This window comes from Phascolarctos cinereus, unplaced genomic scaffold (assembly GCF_003287225.1).
Source record: "Phascolarctos cinereus isolate Bilbo 61053 unplaced genomic scaffold, phaCin_HiC Scaffold_9;HRSCAF=440, whole genome shotgun sequence".
Classification (NCBI taxonomy): Eukaryota; Metazoa; Chordata; class Mammalia; order Diprotodontia; family Phascolarctidae; genus Phascolarctos; species Phascolarctos cinereus.
The window spans coordinates 143,877,672-143,905,055 of NW_027556402.1; the positions used below are offsets into that span (position 1 = coordinate 143,877,672).

General features: G+C 35.1%; 1 protein-coding gene across 1 annotated transcript in view; it reads right to left on the bottom strand.

Moving 5' to 3' along the window:
* Positions 1-281: 281 nt before the first annotated feature.
* SRP72 (signal recognition particle 72) overlaps positions 282-27,384 on the bottom strand; it is a 38,686-nt gene continuing 11,583 nt past the window's right edge. The window contains exons 9-19 of the mRNA XM_020975290.2: positions 25,267-25,398; positions 23,707-23,835; positions 22,519-22,591; positions 19,824-19,888; positions 16,428-16,523; positions 13,971-14,074; positions 13,705-13,782; positions 13,209-13,346; positions 12,321-12,358; positions 4,367-4,526; positions 282-3,121 (exon numbers count right to left, since the gene is read on the bottom strand). Of these exons, the coding sequence (XP_020830949.1) occupies positions 2,944-3,121; positions 4,367-4,526; positions 12,321-12,358; positions 13,209-13,346; positions 13,705-13,782; positions 13,971-14,074; positions 16,428-16,523; positions 19,824-19,888; positions 22,519-22,591; positions 23,707-23,835; positions 25,267-25,398 (1,191 nt within the window). The 3' untranslated portion in view covers positions 282-2,943. The remainder of the gene's footprint in view (positions 3,122-4,366; positions 4,527-12,320; positions 12,359-13,208; positions 13,347-13,704; positions 13,783-13,970; positions 14,075-16,427; positions 16,524-19,823; positions 19,889-22,518; positions 22,592-23,706; positions 23,836-25,266; positions 25,399-27,384) is intronic.

Genomic DNA, 27,384 nt, shown 5'->3' on the forward strand with positions numbered 1-27,384 from the left:
TGCCAATCGACATCAGTGAAGGGAATAACTCTGATCTCTAATCCTGCCCAATGGCTTAAATATAAAGCACATCAGCCTTTCCAGGATCAGATTTGAGCTTTATTCTTTTGCTACCGAGAATTCTCATCCCTTATTCATGCTTACAAGCTTAAATTCTGGTAGGATCTAGAATCGGTCTTCGAGTAGATGGTGCCAGAAAGGTTAATTAGCTAATCTTCGGAGAAAAATGAGCTATACACCAGTTTCTAAAAATCACTAATTTACAGAATGAATACTAAGACTTGTTGAAAAATTCACCCCTCCTTTATGAATGTTTATTAACCACCACTTGGTCAGTTATAATAACCAGCATTTTATATAGCCTTTTACAGTTTACAAAGTACTTTACATTCATTTTCTCATTTGATCCTCACAACAACCCTGTGAGGTAGGTAGTGCAAGCATTTTGATCCCCACTTTACAGATGAGGAAACAGGCTCTGAGGTCACACAGCTATTAAGAGGGAGAGCTCAAATTAGAACTCAGGACTCATGACTCCATTTCCAGTTGCTCTTTTCATTACACCATGGGTCTTCCCCAAACTTTGTTAAAAGGGATAGGCCTACATGCATATTTCTAAAGGCTACAATGGACTAAAAATTCATGGTGAATTTTTAATAGTTTAAACTGTGTGGCCTCTCTCAGGATATCATGTCTATACTTAGATTTTGGAGGGTGCAAGGAGATGACACGTTGAAAACAATTCATCTTTAGATAGAATGAAATAAAGGATACTCAACTTTTAATACACTTAAAGCCTCCCACAAAAATCCTGACACCCAGGACGCTTTCATCCATATTCACTGCTAGAATGTTTTATTTTAAAATGTCACAGTGAATGGAAGGATCCACATAGATTTTTATATACATATATATGTATATATATACACACACACACATATATATATGTATATATATATACACATACATACATATATATACACACATATATGTATACATATACATATATATACACACATATACATGTATGTACATATGTGTGTTTGCACACATATGTATATATGTATATATGCATATATATATATATATATATACACACACACACACACACACACATACATTCACACACAAATTTATACAAAATATGTCACTGGCAAAATCCCTGTCCACAACAGGGTACAATTATTAGCAAAATTAATTAAGGTCCTATTCACATTTCTACTGCCAATTATAATCATTTGTTTAATCTGAGGTCTGCTCATGACAGGCATTAGTATGTCCAACAATAATGACAACTAAGAGGTTTGCCTGAATTTCACTAATATGTGTAAATATACCTTGGTCAAAATTTTCACAGAAAGAGTTCTTACCAAGATTTTATGGCTTACTTAAGCTAACAAATGATTATCCTTTACCAGAGAACTACAAATAGGCCTAGTACATACATTTGCTAATAATTATTTCTGTAATATATATGATATACTCAGAAGAAATTAACTTTTTTCACTCATACCAAAAATAACATTATTCTGGCTGAGTTCAAGATGTTGTTTCATGTGTTCATCACAATCAATCCTTCCTGTTTCAAGATCCAAAAAGGAAGCGCTAGGAAGTTTTCCCTGTTTCTCTCACCCAGCAATGAGGAAAAATCCTGAAAACTATGGTGAAGAAGTTTTGGTAGCAATGTCGAGACCGAAGTCTAGCAGTACTTTATTAACAAGGATGAAATAATGTAACCACAAGGCAATGTTTGTTGGACTTTAAAATGGTCTTGGGACACATCAAATGACTAGTAATAAAAAAGCAGCACAGAGCTAAACAGTTCAACAAGAAAAAAAATTCTGTTTAAACATAGCGGCTTATGAGGGAAAGGCATAGGCAACACTTCTAAAGAGCAAGCTGAGTATGAGAGAATACTTCATCAATTTGGGGGGGACATGAGTATCAGAAATCCACAACTAGAAAGTTGTAGCTGCTTGTTTGAAGGATAGCACCTATCACAGGTATACAATTCCTTGTTAGGTCTCAACACTGACCTGCTAATAATACCGACCTGCTGTGTGAATTACCTCTCACCAACCTGTACGGTATAAAAAAAAATGCCCATGTATCTGCATGGGAACATCTTTTTTGTATGAGACAGGATGAAACGAATTCCTTTGCTAGAGCACGGGATGCTGGAGTACACTGCCCACCATACTGATGATGGCCATTTTCTTTCTTGAGCTGAGTGTTCTAGGTCAATACAGTATGTTGTTAACTTCTGAGACACAGAAAGGCTGCATATTTATAAAAATAATAACATAGCATGAACCACCCAAGTCCCCTAACATTTAACAATCACTGAAAACAAGTAACTGAAAAAATGCCCTGCAACCACTTAGCTGTGAAGAAGCCAGGGAAGGTCCTGGTCCCCTTTTCATGGAGTGATGCTTCCAAGCAGCTTGCTAGCATGCTTGGAGAACTCCATTTTCAGCCTCTTTACTCCTAGCAAATCATGCTTTAATAAGTGGAAGGTGAATGCAACAAGTGGGTCTTCAGAGTCAGCTGAAACTAGTGTAAGTAGGTTCCAATTTTAACATGAGCTGGAAAGAACTTGGAGAACACGCCTTATCTGTGAAGCTGGGAAGAGCCAGGGGGGGCCCACAAAGAGCAGGGGACAGCAGATGGTTACATCGGGCAAATACTCAACTGCCCCACATCCTCTTAACTCTGCACAAAGGTACACAAAGGTAAACTGAGAGTTAAGGCGGCATGGAGTTGAAAGGCATGACACTTATGACTCCTGGAAGCAGAGAGCACAGAAAACTAAACAGAACATTAAGTCAACTTAAGAGGGGAATAAAAAAGCCCTGTGCTTGTTGCTGTTCGACCTTTATTATGTTCCTGGTGCCTTACAGTGGGAAAAGATAAAAAAAATAGACTGTGATATGAATGTCCAAATCACCAGCCTCCTTTCCCACCTTTCTTCTTTTTCTGTTGCTGTTTCTTCTTTGTGGCAGGAGCCCCTGCAGGCTTCTGGTGCCTTGGGGGTATTATATTACTTGTAGAGGCAGATACTGCAGCAGCACTCCCAGGCCGCGGGGAAGTGGGTGGGCTGGACACAGTTTTACTAGCATCCCTGAAATAGGCCAGATTAAATAAGGCTTATTAATTTATCCAACACAGGAAAAGCAAATAAAAAGTATATTCCTGAAGCCTTACTCGCTTTCCCCAAATAATGCACACTTCTTTTAAAATGTCATTAAGTGGTAAACTGATAACTTTAAATATGGTCATTATTTACATTTATCTATCATATCAAAAGCAAGTGAATTTTTTTCTCTAACACACTGACTGTACCCTCTGTGGCATACTTATAGAAAGATACGAACAAGAGTCTCACAGAATGGGCTAATATGTAGGGTTGCAATATTTTAATTTATCTTTGGAGGGAATACCTATGTAGATAAAACCATATGTCTATCAAGTATACATGACAACCAGATAAGAACCATATTTTGCTTCCCTTCAATTAAACAAAATATTCCTTTCTCTATTTAAATGAAGTGTTCCCATTTCTTTGTGAAATAAACAAAACAACTTTTCCTTCAAGTTTAACAATTATCTTAATTTGGAGAGCATGATATAGACAGAATAAAGTATTCACATACTGTAATTGATGGATTGATCAAGAGGTTGATATGATGGTCAACAAAACCATTTGAAATTCTGTAAAATTGTAAGTTATGTAATTCCTCAAAGTGCAAGAGAGTTCAAAAGTCTCTGAAGTTTTTCAAGTTTCTTTCCTTATCAGCCATTTCAGTGATGAGAAAATTGGCAGGTCAGTCAAATTTAAGATTAGGCATCAGGCTTCCACATCCAATCAGTCGCCACATCTTGTCAAGTTGGCATCCCTCTCCTCCTCTTTGCCTGGTACAGCCCTTGTCACCTCTAGACTGCACTACTAAAATAGCCTCTTTCCTCACCTCAAATCTTTCCCCTCTCTTAGTCACTGTCCACACAGCAATAAAAACTAGCTTCCTAAACACAAATCTGACCATGTTAAAACTACTCAATAAATTCCACCGGCTCCCTATATTAACTCAAAGATTAAATATTTTTTTTTCTTACCCTTTTATAATTTATTTTTTTGTGTAAGTTTTGTAATCTGTGTAATTAGTACAAAAGGGCATTTTTATAACTTCCAAATAAGTAACTAAACACATATTGGGTGGGGTATGTTCATTTTTTTTTTTAACCAATAGGAGCTTGTGATTGAAAATGTTTGAAGACTACTGATGATACAAGGCATTAAATGCCCTTTAATCAGTAAAATGATAAGTGCTTTGAGACTGAAAGCACTGTGCAAATAGCTATCACTTACAATTCGGATGAAGCTGCTGAAGCTGTTCCCTGTGTCCCTTTTCCTATCAAATCCTTCTTTTTACCCTTCTTTCTTCCCCTGTAGTAGGAACGTTCTCGCATCGGAAGCCATCGCTCTGGATCTGGGGTAACTTTAGGATCATAATTCTTGGGTAATTTTCCTGTTTAAAGAAATAAATAATGAAAGAGTTTACATATATTATGATTTTGTTCTGAGATAAAAGCCAAAACTGAAAAAACAAAAATCAAGCTGTAAGCAATGATTAATTTAAGTAAAAACTAGAAAGTTATCAAGAGATCTAGAACTCCAAATATTTAGGTTACTGGTACCTACTGCCATCACACCATATTATATGTGCTTTTATACTATTGTCTCTAAGATAAAATAGAAAGTCATAAAGTTTATATTTAAAAGTTAATTCGGCTTCAACTTACCTTTCCAGACAAATTCACAATTCACATATACATTCCAGTCAAACTAGCCTACCTGTTATTTCTCAAATTCACCATTCCAGCTCCCACCTCGTTGTCTGTGAATAAGCTGTCTTATCTGCTTAGACCATACTCTGTAATCTTCATCTAGGAGAAGCCTTTGCTTCTTTCCAGACTCAGGTGCTACCTCCTACAGGAAGTATTTCCTGATCTCCATAACTGTTAATACTCTTTCCATTCAAATACCACATACTTACTAACTTATCTATGCAAATATTCCCAGCAAAACAGTTACAGCATCATGGAGAAAGCTCTATGAAGATAAAGACTGTTTTTCATTTTTGTGTTGCTATCTCCCGGGCCTTAGCAAACAGCAGGCACGCTGCAGGTACTTAACAAATGCTTACTGAATAAACTCAATTAACAAGAATTTATTGTACCTCAACATGCCCAAGACTGTAATAAGAATAACATTTGGCAAAAATTAAATAACTAATTTTCTCTCCATCTTTTCTTGAGTGGGGATGGTTAGCAAGCCATGTGAATTATTTTAGGAGTTGAATGTCTACTTATTTCTGATATTAATTTCATATTTCAAAGATTCACATTTTCATCATTTAGAAACTCCCTCCACTAACATGCTTCCAAAACCCTCTATCCTGTAAGCCTTCATGGATTGCTGTGGCCAAGTAATACAAATAATTTAAGAATTATTGGACTACCTGAATGCCATGATAAAAAAAGAGCCTAAACATCAAATTTCGAGAAATTATCAAGGAAAATTGCCCTGATATCCTAGAATTAGAAGGTAAATAGAAATTTAAACAATCTACCAATCACCTCCTGAAAGAGGTCCTGAAATGAAAACTGCCAGGGATATTATACCCAAATTCCAGAGCTCCCAGATCAAGGGGAAAACACTGCAAGCAGCCAGAAAAAAAATTCAAATACCATGGAACCATAGTCAGGATAACACAAGATTTAGCAGCTTCTACATTAAAGAGCTGGAGGGTTTGGAACATCATATTCTGGAAAGCAAAGTAGCTAGGATTACAACTAAGAATAATCTATACAACAAAACTGAGGATAATCCTTCAGGGGTAAAATGGAAATTTAATGAAATAGAGGACTTTCAAGATTCCTTATGAAAATGAATACTGAATAGAAAATATGACTTTCAAATACTATACTCAATAGAAGCATAAAAAGGTAAACATTAAGGAGAAATCATAAGGGGTTCAATAAGATTAAAATGTTAACATTCCTATATGGGAAGATGATACTTATAACTCCTAAGAACTTTATCATTATTAGGCCACTTAGAAGTCGTCTACATAGACAGAGGGCAGGGGTATGAGTTGACTATGATGGAATGATGTTTAAAAAAAAAATAAGAGGAATGCATTGGGAGAAGGAGGAGAGGAAGAATGGAGAAAGTTATCTCACATAAAAGAGGCATGCAAGGAACAGCTTTTTTAGTGGAGGCGAAAATGGAGGGGAGGGTGGCTTGAATCTTACTGTCACTGGAATTGGCTGAAAAAAGAAATAACATACAGACTCAATTGGGTATAGAAACCTATCTTACCTTATAGAAAGTAGGAGGAAAAGGGTGATAAGAGAAGGGAGATATGGATAGATAGAGGGCACAGGGTGAGCTGAAAATTAAGGGGTCATATCCGGAGAATAAAATTAAGGGATCAGAGAGGATGATACTCGGAGAAGAAAGGGAGAGGTAGAATGGGGTAAATTATCTCACAAAAAAAAAAACAGAAAAGAAAAGTCTCTCACAGTGGAGGGGAAACAGGGGAAGGTGAGAGGGAATGAGGGAATCTTATTCTCATAGGATTTGGCTTAAGGAGAGAATAAAATACACATTCAATTGGGTGTGGAAATCTGTCTTACCCTACAGGAAAATAGGGGGAGAAAGGGACAAGAGAGCAGGGGGGATAATAGAGGGGAGGGCAGATTGGGAAAGGGGGTAATCAGAAGTAAATACTTCTGAGGAGGGACAGGGTCAAAAGAAAGAATAGAATAAATGGGAGGGCAGGATAGGATTAAGGGAAACAGAGTTAGTTTTTCACAACATGTCTACTATGGAAGTGTTTTGCATAACTGCACGTGTACAACCTATATTGAGTTGCTTGCCTTTTCAATGAGGGTAGGTGGGGAGGGAGGAAGAGAGAAAAATTTGAAACCTAAAGTTTTAAAAACATATGTTTAAAAAAAATGTTTTCACATGCTACTGGGAAATAAGAAATACAGGAAATGGGGTACAGAAGTCTATCCTGCCCTACAGGAAAATAGAAGGGGAGAGAGATAGAAGAGAGGACAGACTAGGGGAAGGGATATTCAGAATGCATGCCATCTTGGGGTAGGGGTGAGAAATTTGGAACTCAAAAACTTGTGGAAGTGAATATTGAAAACTAAAAATAAATAAATTTATATTAAAAAAAAATAAAAAAAAGAGAAGGGGGAAGGCTGCTAGAACGTAGGGCATATTAAGGGAGACAGAGGTCAAAAGCAAAACAGATTTCTGAGGAGGAACAGGGTAAAAAGAGGGAGACAGAAGGATAAATAGGGGTAAAAAGGAGGAAGGAAATACACAGTAATAAAAATAGTGAATGGGATGAACTCACCCATAAAATGGAAACAGATAGCAAAATGGATTAAAAATTAGAATCCAACAATATATTTACAAAAAACACACTTGGAATAGACACACAACAATAAAAATATGGGGCTGAAGCAGAATCTATTATATTTCACACCTAAGTAAAAAAAGCAGGGGTAGCAATCATGATCTCAGATAAAGTAGAAGCAAAAACAGAATAGATCGAATTAAAAGAGATAAGCAGGGAAACTACATTTTGCTAAAATGTACCAAATACAATGAGGTAATATTAATATGAAACATACGCACCAAATGGCATAGCATTCAAATTCTTAAAGGAAAAGTTAAATAAGTTACAGGAGGAAATAGATAGCAAAAATATTATAGTAGGGGTCTTCAAATTTCCCCTCTCAGAACCAGATTAAATCCAATTATAAAACAAACAAGAAAGAAGTTAAGGAAATGAACAGAATTTTAGAGAAATTAGATATGATAGATATCTGGAGAAACCTGAATGGGAACAAAAAGTAGTACATATTTCTTACTGTACATGGCACCTTCACAAAAAGTGACCATGTATTAGGCCATAAAAACCTCACAAACAAATGCAGAAAAGCAGAAATATTAAATACATCCTTTTCAGATGATAATGCAATAAAAATTCCATTCAATAAAGGGCTGTGGAAACAGATTAAAATTAACTGGAAAATAAATAATCCAATCATAAATAATGAGTGGGTTAAAGAACAAATCATAGAAACGATAATTAACTTCACTGAAGAGAATGACAACAACTGAAACAACATACCAAAATTTATGGGATTCTTTGAACACATCAACAGAGAAAGAGCAGTTCAATGAATTAGGCATTCAATTAAAATAACTAGAAAAAGAACAAATAAAAACCCCTAATTAAATACCAAACTGGAAATCCTGAAAATTAAAGGAGAGAGATTAATAAAACTGAAAGTGAGAAAACCACTGAGCTAACAAATAAAACTAGGAACTGGCCTTATTTAAAAAAAAAGATAAACCAATGATTAGTTTGATTTCAAAAAAGAAGAAAATTAAATTACCAGTACTAAAAATGAAAAGGGTGAATTCACCACCAATAAAGATGAAATTAAAATACTATTAGGAGCTATTCTGCTCAATTATATGGCAATAAATCTGACAATCTAAGTGAAATGGATGAATATTTACAAAAATATAATTTGTCCAAATTAACAGAAGAGGAAATGGAATACTCAAATAATGCTGTCTTAGAAAAAGAAACTGAACAAGCCATCAATGAGCTCTCTGAGGAAAAATCAGCAGGTACAAAAGGATTCACAAGTGAATTCTGCCAAATATCTAAAGAACAATTAATTTCAATATCAACATTTAGAAAAATAGGCAAAGAAGGAGTCCTACCAAATTTCTATTAACACAAATATGGTGCTGATACTAAACCAGAAAGAACAGAACCACAGAAAGAAAACTATAAACTAATTTCTTTAATGAACATTGATGCAAAAATTTTAAATGAAATGCTAGCAAGGAGATTACAGCAATACATCACAAAGATTGTAAGTTATGATCAGGGGGGATTTATACCAGGAATGAAGGGCTGGTTCAATATCAGGACAATGATCAGTATAACTGACCATATCAATATCAAAAAACAATAAAAATCATAATTATCTCATCAGATGCAGAAAAGGCTTTTGACAATACACAACGCTCAGTCCTGTTAAGAACACTAGAAAGCATAGAAATAAATGGGGCTTTCCTTAAAATGATTTATCTAAAACCATCAGTAAGCATTATCTGTAACAAGGAAAAGCTAGAAGCCTTCCCAGTAAGATCAAGAGTGAAACAAGTATACCCATCACGACCACTATTATTCAATGTTGTACTAGAAATGCCAACTACAGCAGTAAGACAAGAAAAAGAAATTGAAGGAATTAAACTAGGCAACAAGGAAACAAAACTATCATTCTCTGCAGACGGTATGGTGGCATACCTAGAAAATCCCAGAGAATCAAAAAAAAAAACTAGGTGAAATAATTAACAACTTCAGCTTTCTACAAATATCAACAATGTCCAGCAGGAAAAGATTGAAGGAGAAATTCCATTTGAAATAACTACAGACAATATAAAATACTTGGGAATCTACCTGCCAAGAAAACAAACCCAGGAACTATATGAACACAATTATAAAACACTTTTCACACAAAGTCAGATCTAAACAACCAGAAAAATATCAAGTGCTCATTGGTAAGCTGAACCAATATAATCAAAATGACAATTCTATCTAAATCAATTTACTTATTCAGTCCCACACAAATCAAACTACCAAAAATCATTTTACAGAGCTAGAAAAAATAACAAAATTCAACTGGAAGAACAAAAGGTCAAGAATATCAAGGGAATCAATGAAAAGAATTTCAAGAAAAGTAGTCTAGCAGTACCAGATCTCAAACTATATAACATAGGTAATCATCAAAACATTCTGGTATTGGCTAAGAAATAGAGTGGTGGATCAAAGAAATAGATTAAGTACATAATACACAGAAGCAAATGACCATAGTAATCTAAAGTTTGATAAACCCAAAGATTCAAGCTTTGGGGTAAGAACTCACTATTTGACCAAAATTGCTGGAGAAACTGGAAAGCAGCTTAGCAGCAAATAGGTATAGACCAACATCTTGCACCATATGCCAAGGTCAAAATGGATACATGATTTAGACATAATAAGTGATATAAGCAAATTAAGGGAGCACAGAAAATTTTACCCATCAGATCTATGGATAAGGAAAGACTTTATGACCAAACAAGACACAGAAAGCATTAGAGAATGTAAAATGGATTTTGATTAAATTGAAAAGATTTTATACCAATAAAACCAATGCAGTCAAGATTAGAAGAAAAGCAGGAAGCTGGGGGGAAATCTTTTACAGCAAGTTTCTATGATGAAGGCCTCATTTTTCAAATACATAAAGAATTAAGTCAAATTTGCAAGAATACAAGTCATTCTCCAATTGAGAAATGGTCAAAAGATATGAACAGGCAGTTTTTCAAACCAAGAAATCAAAGATATCTATGGTCATACAAAAAAAATGCTTTAAATCACTACTGATTAGAGAAAGGCAAATTAAAACAACTAGAGGTACCACCTTACACTTATCAATAATGACAAATGCTGGAGCTGATGAGGAAAAATACTGGTGGAGTTCTAGAGCATCACTCTGGAGGACGATCTGGAACTACGCCCAAAGGTCTATATATAAAACTGTGCATACTCTTTGATCTTTCAAATACCACGACAAGGTCTGTACCTCAAAGAGATCAAAGGAAAAGGACCTATGTGTACAAAAATATTTACAGCAACTCTTTTTGTGGTAGCAAAGAACTGGAAATTGAGAAAATGCTCATCAATTGGGGAATAGCTCAACAAGTTGTGGTGTATGATCATGATGTGATATAAGAAATGGTGGTGTGGTTTCAGAAAAAAACATGGCAAGACCTGTATGAACTGATACAAAGTGAAGTAAAAAGAAATGAGAGATCATTGAGCACAGTAACAGCAATGCTGTAATAATGATTAATTGTCAAAAGACTTGGCTACTCTGATCAATACAGTGATCCAAGACAATTCCAAAGGACTCATAATGGAAAAAATGCTATCTTCCTCCAGAGAAAAAAATTGATGAACTCTTAATGCTAATTAAAGTATAATTTTCTCACTTTCCTTTTTTTTTTTTTGCAATATAAGATGAAAATGTTTTGCATGATTTCACATGTACACTTCATTTAAAAAAAGATGGAGGTAATAGTCTTCCCTATACTCTGCCTTGATCAGACCACATCTTAAGTATGATGTTCAGTTTCACAGCCCACAATCCAGGTAGGACACTGATTAACTGGACAGCATCCCAAGGAGGGCAATTAGAATGGTGAAGAACTCTGACTCTGTCAAGAAGAATGGGTTGAAACACCTGGGATTGTCAAGACAAGAGAAGACTCCAGGGGAAACATACAGCAGTTTTATTCAAGCAAGTAAAGAAGTCTTATGAGGAAAAGGGATCATGTTAGTTGTGACTGATCCCTTGGGGTGGAGTAGAACCAGGATAAATCAGTAGACGATGCAAAGAGGAAAATGTAGTCTAGATCTCAGGAAAAATTTCCTAACAATTAGTGGAATGGGCTGCCACACAATATGGGCGTTGCCCCCTCCCTGAGGGTCTTAGAAGCAGAGATTAGATGTATCTATACATAGGACACTTTTCTTGTACAGGTTGGATTAAATAGCTGATGAGGTCCCTCTCAACTGTAAAACTCTATGACTTTGATCTTTGTAAAAAAATTTAGTTTGGGAATATTTTCTAATCCCAAACTAAATTTTTTTACAAAGATCAAAGTCATAGAATTTAAAAACCCTGGTTAAAGGAGTCAATGTTCAGTGAGAGCCTTCTCTCAAGTGATAAGATTTCTGACCTCACATTTATTTCTCTGTTGATATATCCACACATAAGGAAATATATCAGTGCAATGAGAGCTTTAGATAGTATGAAAAGCAAGGTTCTTTTTGCAATCTGTACTTATTATGGGGAAGAAGGAAGACTAAGTGCCTTATATAACAATGCATCAGGAACTAAGTTTAGTCAAAGTCAGTTAAGGAAGACCACAACTTTTACCCACAATCTGAAGAATATTTATTTCTACACAAAAATATAAGACTAGTATCTATAAATGTTGTAGAACAAACTTGGATGGTGAAACAATTGTCAATAATGTGAAAATCACAACTCTAGCTATAAGGAAATGAAAGGAAAAAAGAATGTTTCTTCCAGAGGGATTCACTAAAAGATGGAAAGAAAACTTGGTTTCATCCAACAGTAATTTATTGGAATATGTAAAACAAATTTACCTTTCTTTTTTTTCTTCTTTTTCTTTATGTCTCCTTGCCTAGAAAAATAACAAAAATATAAAATATTTATGAAGCATCTATTGTTTGCAAGATAATTTAGAAAACGGAGAATATAAATTATGGAGCCTCCCCTCTAAAACTTACAATTTAGTGAAGAAAATAAGAAACATACTAAACCATCAATATTACATGCATACTTTAGAGAACAGAATGGCCATTGGGAAACATTTTTATTTAGGAATAAATATTTCACACACAATTTTAAAAAATTAAAATATTTAGAGACAAAACAAAAAACACAGTGCCAACAGGCTAAGAGGGTTTGATATAATTTAATCCAGCACCTTAATTTACACACAAAGAAACTAAGACTCTGAGATGCTAAGCAACATGTTTAAGGTCAGGATCTGAATTTGAACCCAAGTTCTGATTCCAAATCCATAGCTTTTTCCCCTACTACGTAACATGCTATTCTACACCTGACAAGAATGCAGAAAAAGAAACTAAACACTTTACAGCCTATTTTGAGGAGCGAAGCAATTTAAGTAAACATTTCAAAACCAACCTGAAAAGCTAGTAAATACCAATTAAATAGATAACAAAATTGAGTGACCACTTCAGGTCTAAATATCCACAATCAAAAGGACATTTTTTTGTATAAGCTGGTAGAGTATAACTATTAGAGTTGAAATGAACCTAAACTATTATCTAGGCCAAGCCTGCACAAGCTGTAGCTCGCATGAAATTCTTTGGCGTGCCATAAAGAACATCTAACTAGTTCCCTCTTTACCCAACCTGATTTTAATATAAAATATCGCCATTTTTTGTTTGTTATTTGCTGGTGTTTTTTATAAGGTCTTCATTAGTATTAACAATGAAAATCATTACCCTTGTTCTTTCAGTGGGTTCTCTCCAGTAAGCTTCCCGCCTTTTTTCCGAATGTATGTAGCACCATGGGAATTTTCAAGTGCTTCTACGTCTACTTTCAGGGACATACTATCTGATGAGGGCAAGTGTTTACTAAGACTGTGACACAGTTAAGAGTTCAGGAAATCAAAATGAATACATGTACTATTCATAAGGCAGTCTCATTTTTCAGCATTAGCAAATAAAGTCCTTACATTCCAAATAGAATAAAAATTTAAAGAATATAATAACATCAGCAAGCTACATCGTCAGATGTATTTATGCACCACATATCCTGACAAAAATGGCATGGGAGAAAGGCTGCATCCCTTCTTTAGGTAAGTGGTATATCAGAATCCTAACAGCATGGCTTAACGAACACATCATTCTAAAATATCCACCAATCTTAAATACAGATTGGAAGTAATGGATTTTATCAGGTGTATGGATTCAGATCTGTACAAAAAAAAAAGGATACACTTTTGCCTTCTCAGGATCTACCAGCGAATAAGCAGAGATAAGCTGTGCCAAAGTGTGAATATCTTTTGGATTTTGCCTGAGAGAAAAATGAAAAACTTAAACACAAAAATTCTAAACATATGAACTAATCAATAAGCATTTATTAAAAGCCTATGTGTCAGGTGATGAAGGTTCAAAACAAAACAAAAAAACAGCACAAGCCCATGGACATAAAATGATGGCAAAGTAATTAAGATGTCCACCCTTGCACCCATAAGAGTTTACTTCCATAGTTGCTCCAGGTCACTAATTGCATCCTTCTTCCTCCCATATTTGAGTTTGAAGTTGGCAGCTTCTCTTATCAAGGACAAATGAACAGAAGACTTTGGCTGCAGATTTATTAAAAAAAGGAAAGTTTTAGGCAAAATATTTAACAAGTGTCACTGAAATAACAACTATTTAGACCACAGAAGTTTGTTTCTTAATTAATTCCTCTATTTTAGCTTTTACTGATAGCCTCAATTATTTGTGGAACACTTAAAAGGGGAAAAATCAAACTATAATTTAACCAAAAGAATAATATCCAACTTAAAAGGAAGTTGTATTATATTTATTTTTAAGACAGTGTTTGAAATTGGGTCCATTTCCCCCTAGAAGTAGTGTTACAAAAAGGTTAGGTTCCATAGTAAAGTGATCATGTAGCTGAAATGTCTTACTAACAATACTGTAGAAACTAACCACTACCTCTATTGTTCTTAATTATAAACTCATTCCAATTCTATTGTCAGGGCTAAACCCTGGGAGCAGAGACTCTTCTATCTCTTTGTTACTGGCCTTTAGAAATGGGAAGGAGAAGGGAATACACATTTATTAAGCACCTGTCATGTGACCAGTACTATGTCAAGCAATTTACAAATATTATTTTATTTGATCTTCACAGCAATCATGGGAGGTAGTTGCTATTACTATCCCTTATTTATAGCTGAAGAAACCAAGGCAAACAGAAGTAAAGTGAATTGTCAAAGGTAACACAACTAATTGAATGTCTTGAAGCCAGATCTGAATTCAGATTTCCTAACTCCAGACCCAAGGCTCTAATCCTCTGGTGCCACCTAGCTGCCTGTGAGGTAAAGAAGGCCCCACAAGAACCCAGCAGTGGTAAGGCAAGGGGTCCCAGGTTTCTCCAACTAAAGGGAAATGCTCCACTCCTAAGTAATGGGTGTTTTTAAGAGTTTAAAAATTGAGAACAGCTGGTACTAAAATGTTATTAAAAATAACCAGAAAATTCCTGGCAGAATTGTTAAACATTTTTTAGAGACCAACACGTTCTCCATTTGCAGCATTTATTAATCAGTATGTATTTATCTGAACCTTCCACTAAAGTCCTATCTGATGCTTCATTTAGGGGGAAAACTTGTAAAGGTTTCAAGTACAGATCTGGCAACAGATTGGTGTTCATGACAACGTAGATGAATTTGAAAAGGCTCATACCCAGAAGACTGGCCAACGTGAGGCTGTATTCTGGTCATAGCGACTCATGAAGATCATGTAATACAGTAGGGAGATTATTAACAGATCTTTTGATATAGTGAATTAGTATCTACATAATCTATGGCATGGACAATGACTTAAGTGGGAAAGAAGTCTGTGGACAGTCATGACTCACTTAAGAGTGACAAAGTGAGAGTTTTCCCTAATATCCTTCCTGGACTATCTGAAGTCATGATGTAGTATCAGGATTTCTTTTTCTCAGGACTTACTACACTTGAGGGACATAGCTGAAAATGCTATAGCCTTCCCCTAGCTCTAATAATTTAGTCTCTATTTGCCCTATATTCTAAAGGAAAACAAAAAGAGAAATAATAAATTCTCTACAATGTTGTTATTGATTGGCCCTTCAACATGGCACCACACTAGTAGTTTCTCCATTAACTATATTGATCATACTTTTTTTTTTACTGTGCTTCCTGGTTAGAACATTAACCAACAGGATTTGCAGTTTATAAATCTCTAGAAACGCCTAAGGGCACTCAGTTTAAGGGACTTGTCCAAGGCCACAAGAGTGTTCCTGTCAGAAGAGGGCCTTGGACTAAGGCCTACTTGACTCCAAAGCCAGCTCTTTATTCACTATGCCACACTGCCTCTCCTTTCAGTCTTCTCAACTGCTGGGGTTTTTTTGGTTCAAGAATACAAGGTGATAATTGCCAAAAAAGCAGATGAGATTTGCCTAGCTTTATCTGATTTTGTTTGGGGATTTTTGTTTTCATAATTGACTTAGGATTTAAAAACTAGAATGGTGAAGATAACAATGTCTAAATATGCTGTCAGCAAACATCCCCAAAGGTCAGTCTACAGAGTTTGACCATACTTTCTTTTAAAAGTTATTACAAATTCTACATAAGGCATTATCACAGGGAGTTACTTGCCTTTATGGAAGCAGTCCTATTTTACAAAAAGAACTAATTGTTAAATCCAGAGAAGTGCAGGACAGGGCAGTATATAAGTAAATTGTCATAAAAAAAAGTTATTTTTTAATCTTCTTGAATGGTGCCAGTACTTGGGGGAGGGGAGGAGTTTTACCTGTACTTGAGACAAATTCAAACAAAGTTTAAAAAAAAAAAAGGCTCAGATCCAAAGCTGGCAAGGACCTCATCAAAGACCATTTAGTCAAATTTATTTAATTATTTAATTTGAAGTTTATAATTACTGTAGTCAAAACAATTCCCAATTAAGTTTACTTACCTGGTGATTTTGGTACCAATGGATAGCTTGTGTAAAGACCTCAATGGCACTATCTATATCTTCTTCATGACTGTACATTGTTACTAATGCAGACACCTATACACAGTCAAATTTTTAAAATTAATATATAGTAAAATTAATCATGAATTTTTTAGAATTTTTTCTAAAATCAAAAACATTAAGGAGGTAATAGTCAACATATTCTGGATCCTTTGTCACTAACTATCCCATGTGTATTACAATGCTATTATTAGGGCTAACTAAAGCACTTCCCAAAAGAAAGAATTGTGAGGAATAAAAAAGACTGTCAAGTGTTTTATGAAATATATTATTAAATATTTATCATTCCATTCCTCTAAGGAACATAGCAAGTTATAACTTTTACAGTTAATAGTTATTTAAAATCAACATTTGCTACCTCTGTAGCAATATGCAAATCACTTAACCTCTCTGGGCATCATTTTTCTTATTTGTAAAAATCAGGATCATACCGGCAATATTCACTTATCACAATGCTGTTGTGAAGGAGTTTTGTGAGCCTCCAAACTCTGTAAGGTAGTATGAATTATTATTGTCACTGTTGTGCTTCTGTGGTAGAAAAGCTGAAAGTTTTGAGTACAAAGCCTCCAATAACTGCCACCCAAGGACAAGCCTCACTAAAAGACTATCTCTCAGGAAATAAATTATTTTAGTCACAACTCATGAAGACTGTCTACTCAGCAGCAGATGATCTTGATTTGAGGTGGACCCTTCTTGTACAAAAGCTGTTTTCCTGGTTTACTGTAGGTCACTTCCAGGGAATCTCTGATTCCAGGGAATCCAAGAAGTTCTTCAGTTTACTTACAAGCACAGGTCTCCAGTGTACTGATAATTACATTTCTTGCTACAAGGACTGGGCCTTTTAGCTGTCTGCCCTTATAGCATAAAAGCAGCCCAGTGTTAGATTTCAATGACAAATTTCTATCGAGAAAATGGCTCTAAGTATTTGGAAAAGTCCCCTGATTTTCAAGAATTTTTGATCAGGCTGAAATTTAGCACTTTATTTCTGAGTGAGTCCCCATTATTACTTTGTAGATACGCATTTACTTACTATCCTAAACAAATTTCTCAATGAAATCCATTTATTTCCATGCAAATAAATAACACAATCTAATTCTGTTACTCAAGAAGGTTAGACAGAAAAAAAAATTCTCACTTTTCCAAAGTAAATTTGATGATTCCAAAGTATAATTTGATAATTAAAATATGGCACCAAGTTGCAAAAATAGAATTTCCAACTCACAAAACGCTACTACAACAATCTAATGACAACTCCTTAGACCTATCTACAATAGCACTGTCACAGATGTACATTTATATTAAAATAAGGGTGAACATGAATATTACATTTAAACCAACATGAGTAATAAGCAAATCAAAACAGTTAAACCAACTATCATTAAATTACCCTAGCTGTGAAGTAATTACAATTGGACACATGGTTTTATAACTGAAAACAAATATTACAGAATCAGGACCAAGTCTATCTTATTTTGTTGTACTTTGAGAACCCTGACATTACTCTAAAGGACCACAAGTAAGCTAGTCATTACTACACTGAAAGTGTGAGGAATTTTTTGTGGAAGCTTTGTGGCTTCTAGGCAGGCAACTGAAACATTTGCTTAACCTGCTACAATCAATTATCCATTAATATTTTGCCTTTCAAAGTGACACCAATTCACTGTGGGTAAAGCTGTAAAGTAGTACAACCATTATGAAAAGCAATTTCAAATTATGCAAATAAAGTGACTAAAACGTCTATATACATACCCTTTGACCGAAAAATTCCACTTCTACAATTATACCTCAAGAAGGTATAATTGAGCAAAGGTATATATAGAGCAAAACGTCTCTATACAAGCCAAAATATTGAAAGGAAAACTGTTTATAATAGCAACTCACTGGAAACAAAGTAGATATCTACTGACTTAGGGGATGGCTAAACAAATTGCAGTACATGAATGCAAAGGTATGTCACTTGTGCTTTAAGAAATAATGAACATGTGATAAATATAGAAGCATGGCTACCATGACTCCAATTTACCTTGTTAAACACTGTAGATAAATTGCTAATAGTAATAGCCAAATAGTTAACACTAACGCTTTGTTAAAACATCAGCAATGGTGTTTTAATGAAGTTACGGCCTCTATCCTAACTGGGTTCTTAAATAAATTTACTAAATGATTCTGAAAATAACTTCAACTCCTTAAAATTTTGAAAAACTTGCTAATTAATTTTATGTTCAAAATGTAGTACATTATTTAATGAAGGACATAAATTATATGATGAAAGTTTTGTTACTTCAGGCAAATTTGATTAATTCAAAATACAACAAAATTTTAGTCCTTTTTGGTTTTGTCTAAATCTGGTTACTTTCTTGTCTTGGTGATTTTGTCTAATTCTGTTAGCTTAATGATGTGTTGATTTTCCTAATCTTAAGAAATCTTCATATAGCATAAAGGCTGTTGGCATACTGAAAACAGTTATCACATTAGTAGCAGTATATATTTGCCTTTTGTTTTTGAAACTTGTTTATAAATGTAAACAAACATTCCCTTTTACTTAAAAAAGAGAAAACCACAGAAAGACTTTTATAAAATGATATAAAGTAGAAAAAACAGAAACAGGAAAAAAATATACATAATGATCAGAACAACATAAATGGAAAAGTAACCACAAAACTACTGAAATGAAATGCTGCAAAATACAGAGAACCAGTTTAGCCCCAAAGAAAACATAAGATCCCTCGCCCCAAATCCCTTTGTAGACTAGCAAGGTGGGGTCTATGAGTATGGAATGTAGATGTCTAATGTCTTCCCCCAGATTCGATATAGTTTGATTTTACTAAATCGCTTTTCTTCTCTTTCTCTTTTAAAACAACAACAAAACTTTGTTATAAGTAATGTCTCTGGAAGAAAAAGGAAGAATATAGTAAAAAATGTTGGTGATAAAAAATACTTAACATATATTTTAAAAATATATTACCTATTACAGAATAATCCTAAACCCCAACTTGACTACTGAGCCTCACTAATTCTCTAAGTCTCCTTAATCTCCTAAACCCATACCTCCATTTCCCAATAACTTTGTACCACCTTCATTTGATATTTAGAAAGGATTTTCAGAAGTTCATAAACTATTTTGCTGAACCCAGCTCAGATAAAGAATTTGCCTATGGCACTCAATATACGTCTGTAATCTGGCTCCAGTCTTACACAAGAAATAAAAATGCCTTGAGCTGAAATTACAGTGCTCTGGGTTAATTCTTGAGCAATATAAACTAAACAAATGACAGTTCCCAACAAGTCCCTATTTCATTTCCTTTTCTCATCTTGTGTATGTTAGTTACAACTCACCATGCCTGGTTTATGCTTTAACTCTCCTATACTTCTCAAGATTAGACATGCTTTGGTAATATTACCTGAAGGATAAAACAGAAGCAGTATTTTATAAAAAATTAAACCATAAAAATTTTATTTTACCATTGCTTTTCCCTTCTCCCTTTCTTAACCGAAAGAAAATGAAAGCCAATGATTTACATTAACTTAATCCTTTAATTTCTAGTTAACTAGTCTCACACCAAAAAACTACAAAAGATAATGCTCCACTCCCCTCCTCTGACAATTCTTTGTTTATAAGTATGCAAATACTGGAGTATTTGTTCTATGCGTAAAAACTGACAGGCAGTGTGGTGTAGTGAATAGGGAGCTGTCCTTAGAGCTAGAACCTGATTCAATCCAGACTGTAATAAAAAACGGATGTGTGACCCTGGGCACCCAATGGGCAATGCAAAAAATTATTCTGAAAAAATAAACTATTTCCTTTCCTTCTAATCTGTTACAAAACAAAATAGAATGAGAAGTCCCCCAAAAAACTGTCCTAAATAAACCACAGGAGGTCTTAACACATTGTATTCATATTTTAGAAAGATCAACAAGCTAGAAACTGTCCAAGAGGACAGGACAAGAGATCACGCCACACCGGGATCAACTAAAAGGAACAGCTCAGAGAAGAGAAAACTTAGGCAAGGAAAATAAGAGCAGCACTCTTGACACCTGAATGAAGGAAGGACTAGGGTGGGGAGAGACTTAAGACAGGCAGACTGGCCAGCAGGACACTGTAACAGTCCAAGCAAGAGAAGAAGAGGGCCTGCACCAGGGCAGTGGCAATGTCAGAGGAGAGAAGGCAGTTTATGCAAGAGATATTGCAAAGGTAAAAATCAATAGGCCTTGGCAACAGACGGGCTATGGGGGTGAGAGGAAGTAAAGAGTTGAAGATGACACCCAGGTTGTGAGTCTGGGAGACTGGGAAGACAGCGGTGCCCTTGACAGTAATAGAAGTGCAAAAGAGGACAGGATGTGGAGAAACGAGAACGAATTCTGTTTTGGACATAGTGAGTTTAAGCAGACTTCAGAACATCCAATTCAAGATGTTAAACAGGTAGTCTGAGACGAGTCTAGAGGTCAACACAGAAATTAGGACTAGATATGAGAATCATCAGCACAGAGATGATAACCAAATCACGTGGGAGCTAATGAGATCACCAAGTGAAATAGTGGAGGGAAAAGAGAAGAGGACCCAGGATAAAGTTCTGTGCGACAACAGTTATTAGTGGGTATAACCTGGGTGAAGATCCAGCACAGAAGGCTGAGAAAGAATCATTAGAGAGAAGGGAGTATAAAGAAGAGGATGACTGGGGCAGCTAGGTGGCGCAGTGGAGTATCAGCCCTGGAGTCAGGAAGACCTGAGTTCAAATCCAGTCTCAGCCCAGATACTTGACACTTCCTAGCTGTGTGACCCTGGGCAGGTCACTTAACCCCAAATGCCTCACCAAAAAAAAAAAAAAAGAGGGTAATCAATAGTGTCAAAGGCTACAGAAAAGGTCAAGAAGGATGAGGACTGAGAAACTGCCACTGAATATAGCAATTAAGAGATCGCTGTAACTTTGGAAAGAGTAGGGGCTTTTTTAATTTTTTGGCAATTGGGGTTAAGTGACTTGCCCAGGGTCACACAGCTATTAAGTGTCAAGCGTTTGGTCTGAGGCCGGATTTGAACTCAGATCCTCCTGACTTCAGGGCCGGTGCTCTATCCACTGCACCACCTAGCTGCTCTGGAAAGAGTAGTTTTGATTAAATGATAAGGTAAGCAGCCAGACTGTGGAGTTAAGAAAGTGAGAGGAAAGGAAGCAGAGGAACCTATTTTAGATGGCTTTCTCAAGGAATTTAGCCACAAAAGAGAGGAAAGATGAGATGATAGCACAGATGGATGGATCTGAGGATGAGAGAGACATGGTTATGTTTATAAGCTGTAGGAAAGCAGTCAGGAGACCAGAAGAGATTGAAGATGTATGAGAGTAGGGATGATAAGGGGGGCAATTTGCTAGAGAAGATGGGATGGAATGGAACGGGATCACTTGTGCATGCAGAGAAGTTTGCCTTGGAAAGGAGAACTACTTCATTATGTGAGACAGGGATGAAGGAGATAAACCCAGGGCTACAAGTGCTAACAACCTCAGAAAGCAAGTTTCCTTCCCCAGATACAGCCAATTCTACTGCTTGACTCAATCATTCAAATATGTGAACAAAACATATACACAGATAATTTATATAATGGCTTTTTTGTTGTTGCTCATGGGAAGGAAGGAGGTCTTAAACTATGATTCTGTGTTTGAGGAAGGCGCACCTGAGGGACAGAACTGGTTGTAAGTTATTAGCCCTGCTGGCCCTGGTCAAGTTCTAGGGCTGTTTCCTCACCCATTAAATTAGAGGGTGGACCTAAATAATTTCAAAATTCTTTTCAGTTATACGATTCTATGAGCATGCTTTTGATTGCAACTTTTTAACTGTCAAGACAGTCCAGTATTCCTCTAAGAAGGAAATAGAAAGATCTCATCAAAAGACCAATTCACTGCTAAAATTCTTAAGACTCCAACACGGTTCTTCTTACATTCTAATCTCATGCGAAGTCAAAGTTATTTCAGAATAACTCAAACTATCTCATGTTTCATATAAAAACAAAATGACATTACAAAATTATTAAACATATCAGTACCTTGAGCAATTTTCAGCTGTGCCATGGTCAATTTAATCTCTGCTGCATTGGCTGGGTGCTGTTCTGAAAATTCCTAAGTATTTTTGGAGGGAAAAAATAGAGACTCATCATACATTTTATTTAATAAACTCACTGTTGTCAACCCTTGATTTCTCAACTATCTAACTTTTTAAATAGCTTTTAATGAATAAATTTTCAGGGCACAATTTGAATCATAGAAATTCAGGAAAATCCTACTCAGAAAGATGAATAAGGATAATAATTTCAACACATATTTCTGCTCAAAGGTGTGTTGTGGAAATTGAGAAGCAGGATAACATCAGAGAGAGTTGGGCTTCAAGCCTGGAATGATCTGAGTTCAAATACTTCCTCCAAAACTTTTCCGGTATGTGCCCACGGACAAGTCCTTAACCTCTCTGAGTCTGTTTTCTCATTTCTAAAATGAGAATAACAACTGTATCACTTCCCTCATGGGGTTGTGATGATCAAATGTGAAGCACTTTGTAAACCTTAAAGCAATATATAAATGTTGATTCTTGAGTTTCTCATGCTTTATAATATGGAATAATGATCATTATGAATATTATGGATTTGAATAAGTTATTTTTTAAAATGTATAGGTCACTATAACTTCTACCCTTTACCTTTTCTCTCTAGAAAATGTTCAGAAACATCAGGTTTCCTGGAAGATGTTTCACCGTATTTCACACAATGTAAGCGATAAATCTGAAGTAGATCTTCCAATAAATGTTGTCTGCTTTTGCTTGCTTTTCACCCAAATTCCAAATAAGTAAACCAAATATGTAGTCAGTTTCCCTATTAGCAAAATCAGAAGCCAGAGTGTATCTTCAAAACCTCATAAGTCTGGGCTATGACTAATCTAAAAATCAGGAATGAAAGAAAGAGTAGCTATCTGTGGCCAGACAGCACAGAAAGCAGTCTGTAACTAATATAAATTAGGTCTCTAAATGAAAAGGCATTTGATGTGTTTGTGACAGAGAGAATTCCACAGAGCAAACAATCTAATAATGGTATAATTTAAAAATGAACTAAAATAGGTTTATGATTTACCAATTACCCCTTACCATCAACTCCTACCAAGTTTTAAGAGTTGCTGAATCATGATAAAAATGATACAGCAGGTCACAACAGTCAGGGACCCCATTTTAAAATAAATTATTCAATCACCTGAAGGAGGTCTATTGCCTTTGCATGTTGCTTTTCCCGGCAGAGTTGAGCAGCTTGGATTAACACAGGCAAAAGATGCTCAGGACTTTGGGACTGCAAGCTGGTTGATATTTTACGGCACTGATCTGCCTAGGTAGATAAGATTTCATTTTTTCACATAAATAAGTAAATTATTACAACCATGATGACAAATAGTAAAGAATAAAAAGAGAGATAAAACCAAGTGAAATAAGACAGTCATTTTATTTGTATGAATTACATAAAATAAATATGGCACTTTAAGTAGTCTTATTTTCATTTTGTCCTTGAGAAAAAGTTACATTTATTTGGAAAGTACAATTTATTAAACATAATACAAATGTGACTATAAAGTAACAAGACTGGCCTTAACGTGTAAAAAGAAATTCAATGTTTCAATGTATTTTCTTCTTAAAATGTTGTCTTGGGAGTTCCTTAAAGGAATTCGTTTCCTCTGTGTCACTGCATTCCCCAAAGCCGAGTACAGTGCATGGTATACAGTTAAGTAACTTAACAAATTCGTGTTCAATTACAAAAAGTATATACTCATTTTGTGAAACTGTCTTCACAGTTAATTTATGAATCACAAAAGAAGAACACCTCACCTTACAGTTATACCCCTTTTTGTACCAAAAACATTAATAGCAATGTGAACAACCCTTTTATTCATCAGATTTACCTCTTCATAATTTCTATCAGTTCCATAAAATCAAATCTATCCTCAAAGAATGGAAACTTAATACTCCCAGGAAATATGTCACAAGTTTAAACACAAAGTCAAAAAAAAGTTTCAAAAATGATCTGAACATCAGCATTTTTTTCAGTAAGTGTCTAGCTTTCTACAGTGCTGTTTTTCAAGAAAGTAAATGTATATTTGGATGTGTAAAAAGTGGCACATTTAAAATAAAATCTCATTAGCTTACAGTCACGTTTTATATGAGGATTTGCTTAAAAACTAGCTTATCTAAATATTTTTAATTCAATGTCTAATAGCTATTACTTAACAATTTAAGTAATCTTTCAATCAGCACCAAAGGGAAAAAACTTTATAAATCCTGAATTCTGTACTCAAGGAAAGTTGATATTAAACTAGAATTTAATCTGAATTTTAGGAACAGGGAGAGTTAAGATCTTTGCTCTCATTAACATTAATAATTCACTTTCTATATATCCACAGAATAAAAATGAAAACTTGTTCTTGAACCTAAGACACAATTAGCACTTTAGAGAATTTTATTTTATTTAGGGTGATTAGACACAGAACAATGGAGAGAATTTATCAAAATTAACAAGTATGAATATTATTCTCTCCTTCTAAAAACTCCTCTAGGGATTCTGAAATTACATAATAAGCAAATCATACCTAAGATATAATGACAGTTTGATCACGATACAAAGAGAAAAAATGGTATGTAGTTTTACAAAGACAGAAAGAATAAACTGACACAAAACAGATTTGAGTTAAGCCTTAAATAATGCCTCAGCAAAAAAAAAACTGGTAGGTTGTATATTTGTAACAATAATTAGGAGACTGTTACTTACCTGGTTTGTATACATAGCAAGTAAAGCTTTGTTAAATTCTATAGCCTGCAGCTGTTTCTTGGAAAGCTTATGCTCTACTCCATCTGCATTGGTTAGTTTCACTTTTTTCTTGGAATCGAAGACATTTTGGTCCTATAAAAAAAAATCCACAAGCATTACTGCCTGCCACTCAGTCTTTTAGTTCTTTAGTGTCTTAAGGCTGTTACAGAAAGACTCTGCAGCTAGATGCCATTATATCTAGCTTATTAAATGTAGTTAGGTTATAAACTATGTATTCTATAGGACCCTTACAGAGAAATTGCAGTTATTAAGACCCTTAAGCAGAACTAGTCTTTAAGAGATCCTTAGTCCTCATACTAGGCAGCTCAGTGGCGCAGTGGATAGAGCTTTGGGCCTGGAGTCAGAAAGACCCAACTTCAAATCTGACCTTAGACACTTACTAGTTACATGACCCTAAGCAAGTGTTAACCCTGTTTGCCTAATTTCTTCATCTGTTAAATGAGCTGGGGAAGGAATCTTTTCCAAGAAAGTCCCAAATGGGGTCATTAAGAGTCTACACTTCTGAAATGACTGATCAACAACAAAGTCTCCATGTGCCATCTTTGGTACCATAAAGTAACTCAGATTTGCCCAATGATTCAAATGTCCTTAGGTACCAATTATTCCCATGATCCTTATGAACCTACTTTCAGGTAAGGAAGGCCTTAGCAGTTAGCAACATCATTGAAGGTGGGCTAATTAGACAGTTGTTTTATTCAGCTGCTAACAAGTATTTCAGTGATATCAATGGATAGTTTTGCTTTCTTAATACAAATAAGCAGAAAAAGCTCAAAATTTACTATGGAAATTAAGAGAACAAAGATATTGAAATTCATTACTCCTTCTGCTGGAGAAGGTACAGAACACAGAAAGCTGTAAGCTGAAAAAGAAGGTAGTTGCATAGGTGATTTGTGAAAAAAGCCAGAGATTGAGACTGGGAAGAAAAAAACTGAAGAATATCTGAAAAAAAACCACCTTCTGGTCCAGTTTCTACTTCCATCTTTTATGAAAGGTTGAAAAAGAGCTGGATCAAGGAGGTGAAAGAGAAGGGACTGAAGAGAAAGGCTTAAAAAAAATGAAAAGTTAAGTAAGAAATGGACAGGACAAATAAAGATTATTAGACTTGTTCTATTTTACTCTAGGGGGCAGAACTAAGAATGATGGGTAGAAATCATAAAGAGGAAAATTTAGAGTTGAGCATAAGGAAAAACTCCACAACAAGTATAGATCCCCAAGACTAGAATGGACTGCCCCAGGAGGTGGTCAATCGTCCCTCACAGGAAATCTTCAAATAGAGTCTGGAAATCCACTTATGAGGTAAAGGGTGTCACAGAAAAGATACTTATTCAGGAACTCTCATTACAAGCTGGCCTCTCAGGTCCCTTTCCAAGTCTGTGACTCAACAATTCTTTGTAATTCCCAGGTTGAAATGACTATATGGGTTGAGAATGGTGTTGGACATTTGCATAGGAAGAGTGTGACTACATAAAGAATGTTCTTTTGAAAATTATAAGGAGACATAGCATGACAGGAATAGTTGATGCAAGGTACAATATACTGAGAAGCAATAAACTAAAAATCTACTGTGTACATAGCACTGTTTTAGCTGATAATAAATTCATCTAGTAATACATCAGTAATGAATCTAAATGGATAGTTATAATACACTTTCTAAGCCAGTTTAACTGGTTTTAATAAGGCTAAAAGGATAGTTGAAATGTACAAATAAATCTTGCGTTTAAAATATGGATATAACCTCTAGTCCAGCCTCATTTCAGGGGTCGACATCAAGGCTTACAGAGCTAGAATGACTTGCTCAGCAAATTCAGGAAGTGGCAGGGCCAGGAATGAAGCCCAGAGCTTCCAACTCTAGATCCTGTTTTCTTTCCATTACACCAGCAGGCTCTCAAAACTCCAAAATAAGTTTCCATCTAAAAGAAACTTTAAGAAACCAAATTCTTTACCTTGTTTTCCTAATTCAAATATTTTTCCTTTACTCCATTCTCTATATTTCAGCAAGACTAATTATGCTCACACTAGTTTCATCACTTAATTCTACTCTTTTCTATTTCCTACTGC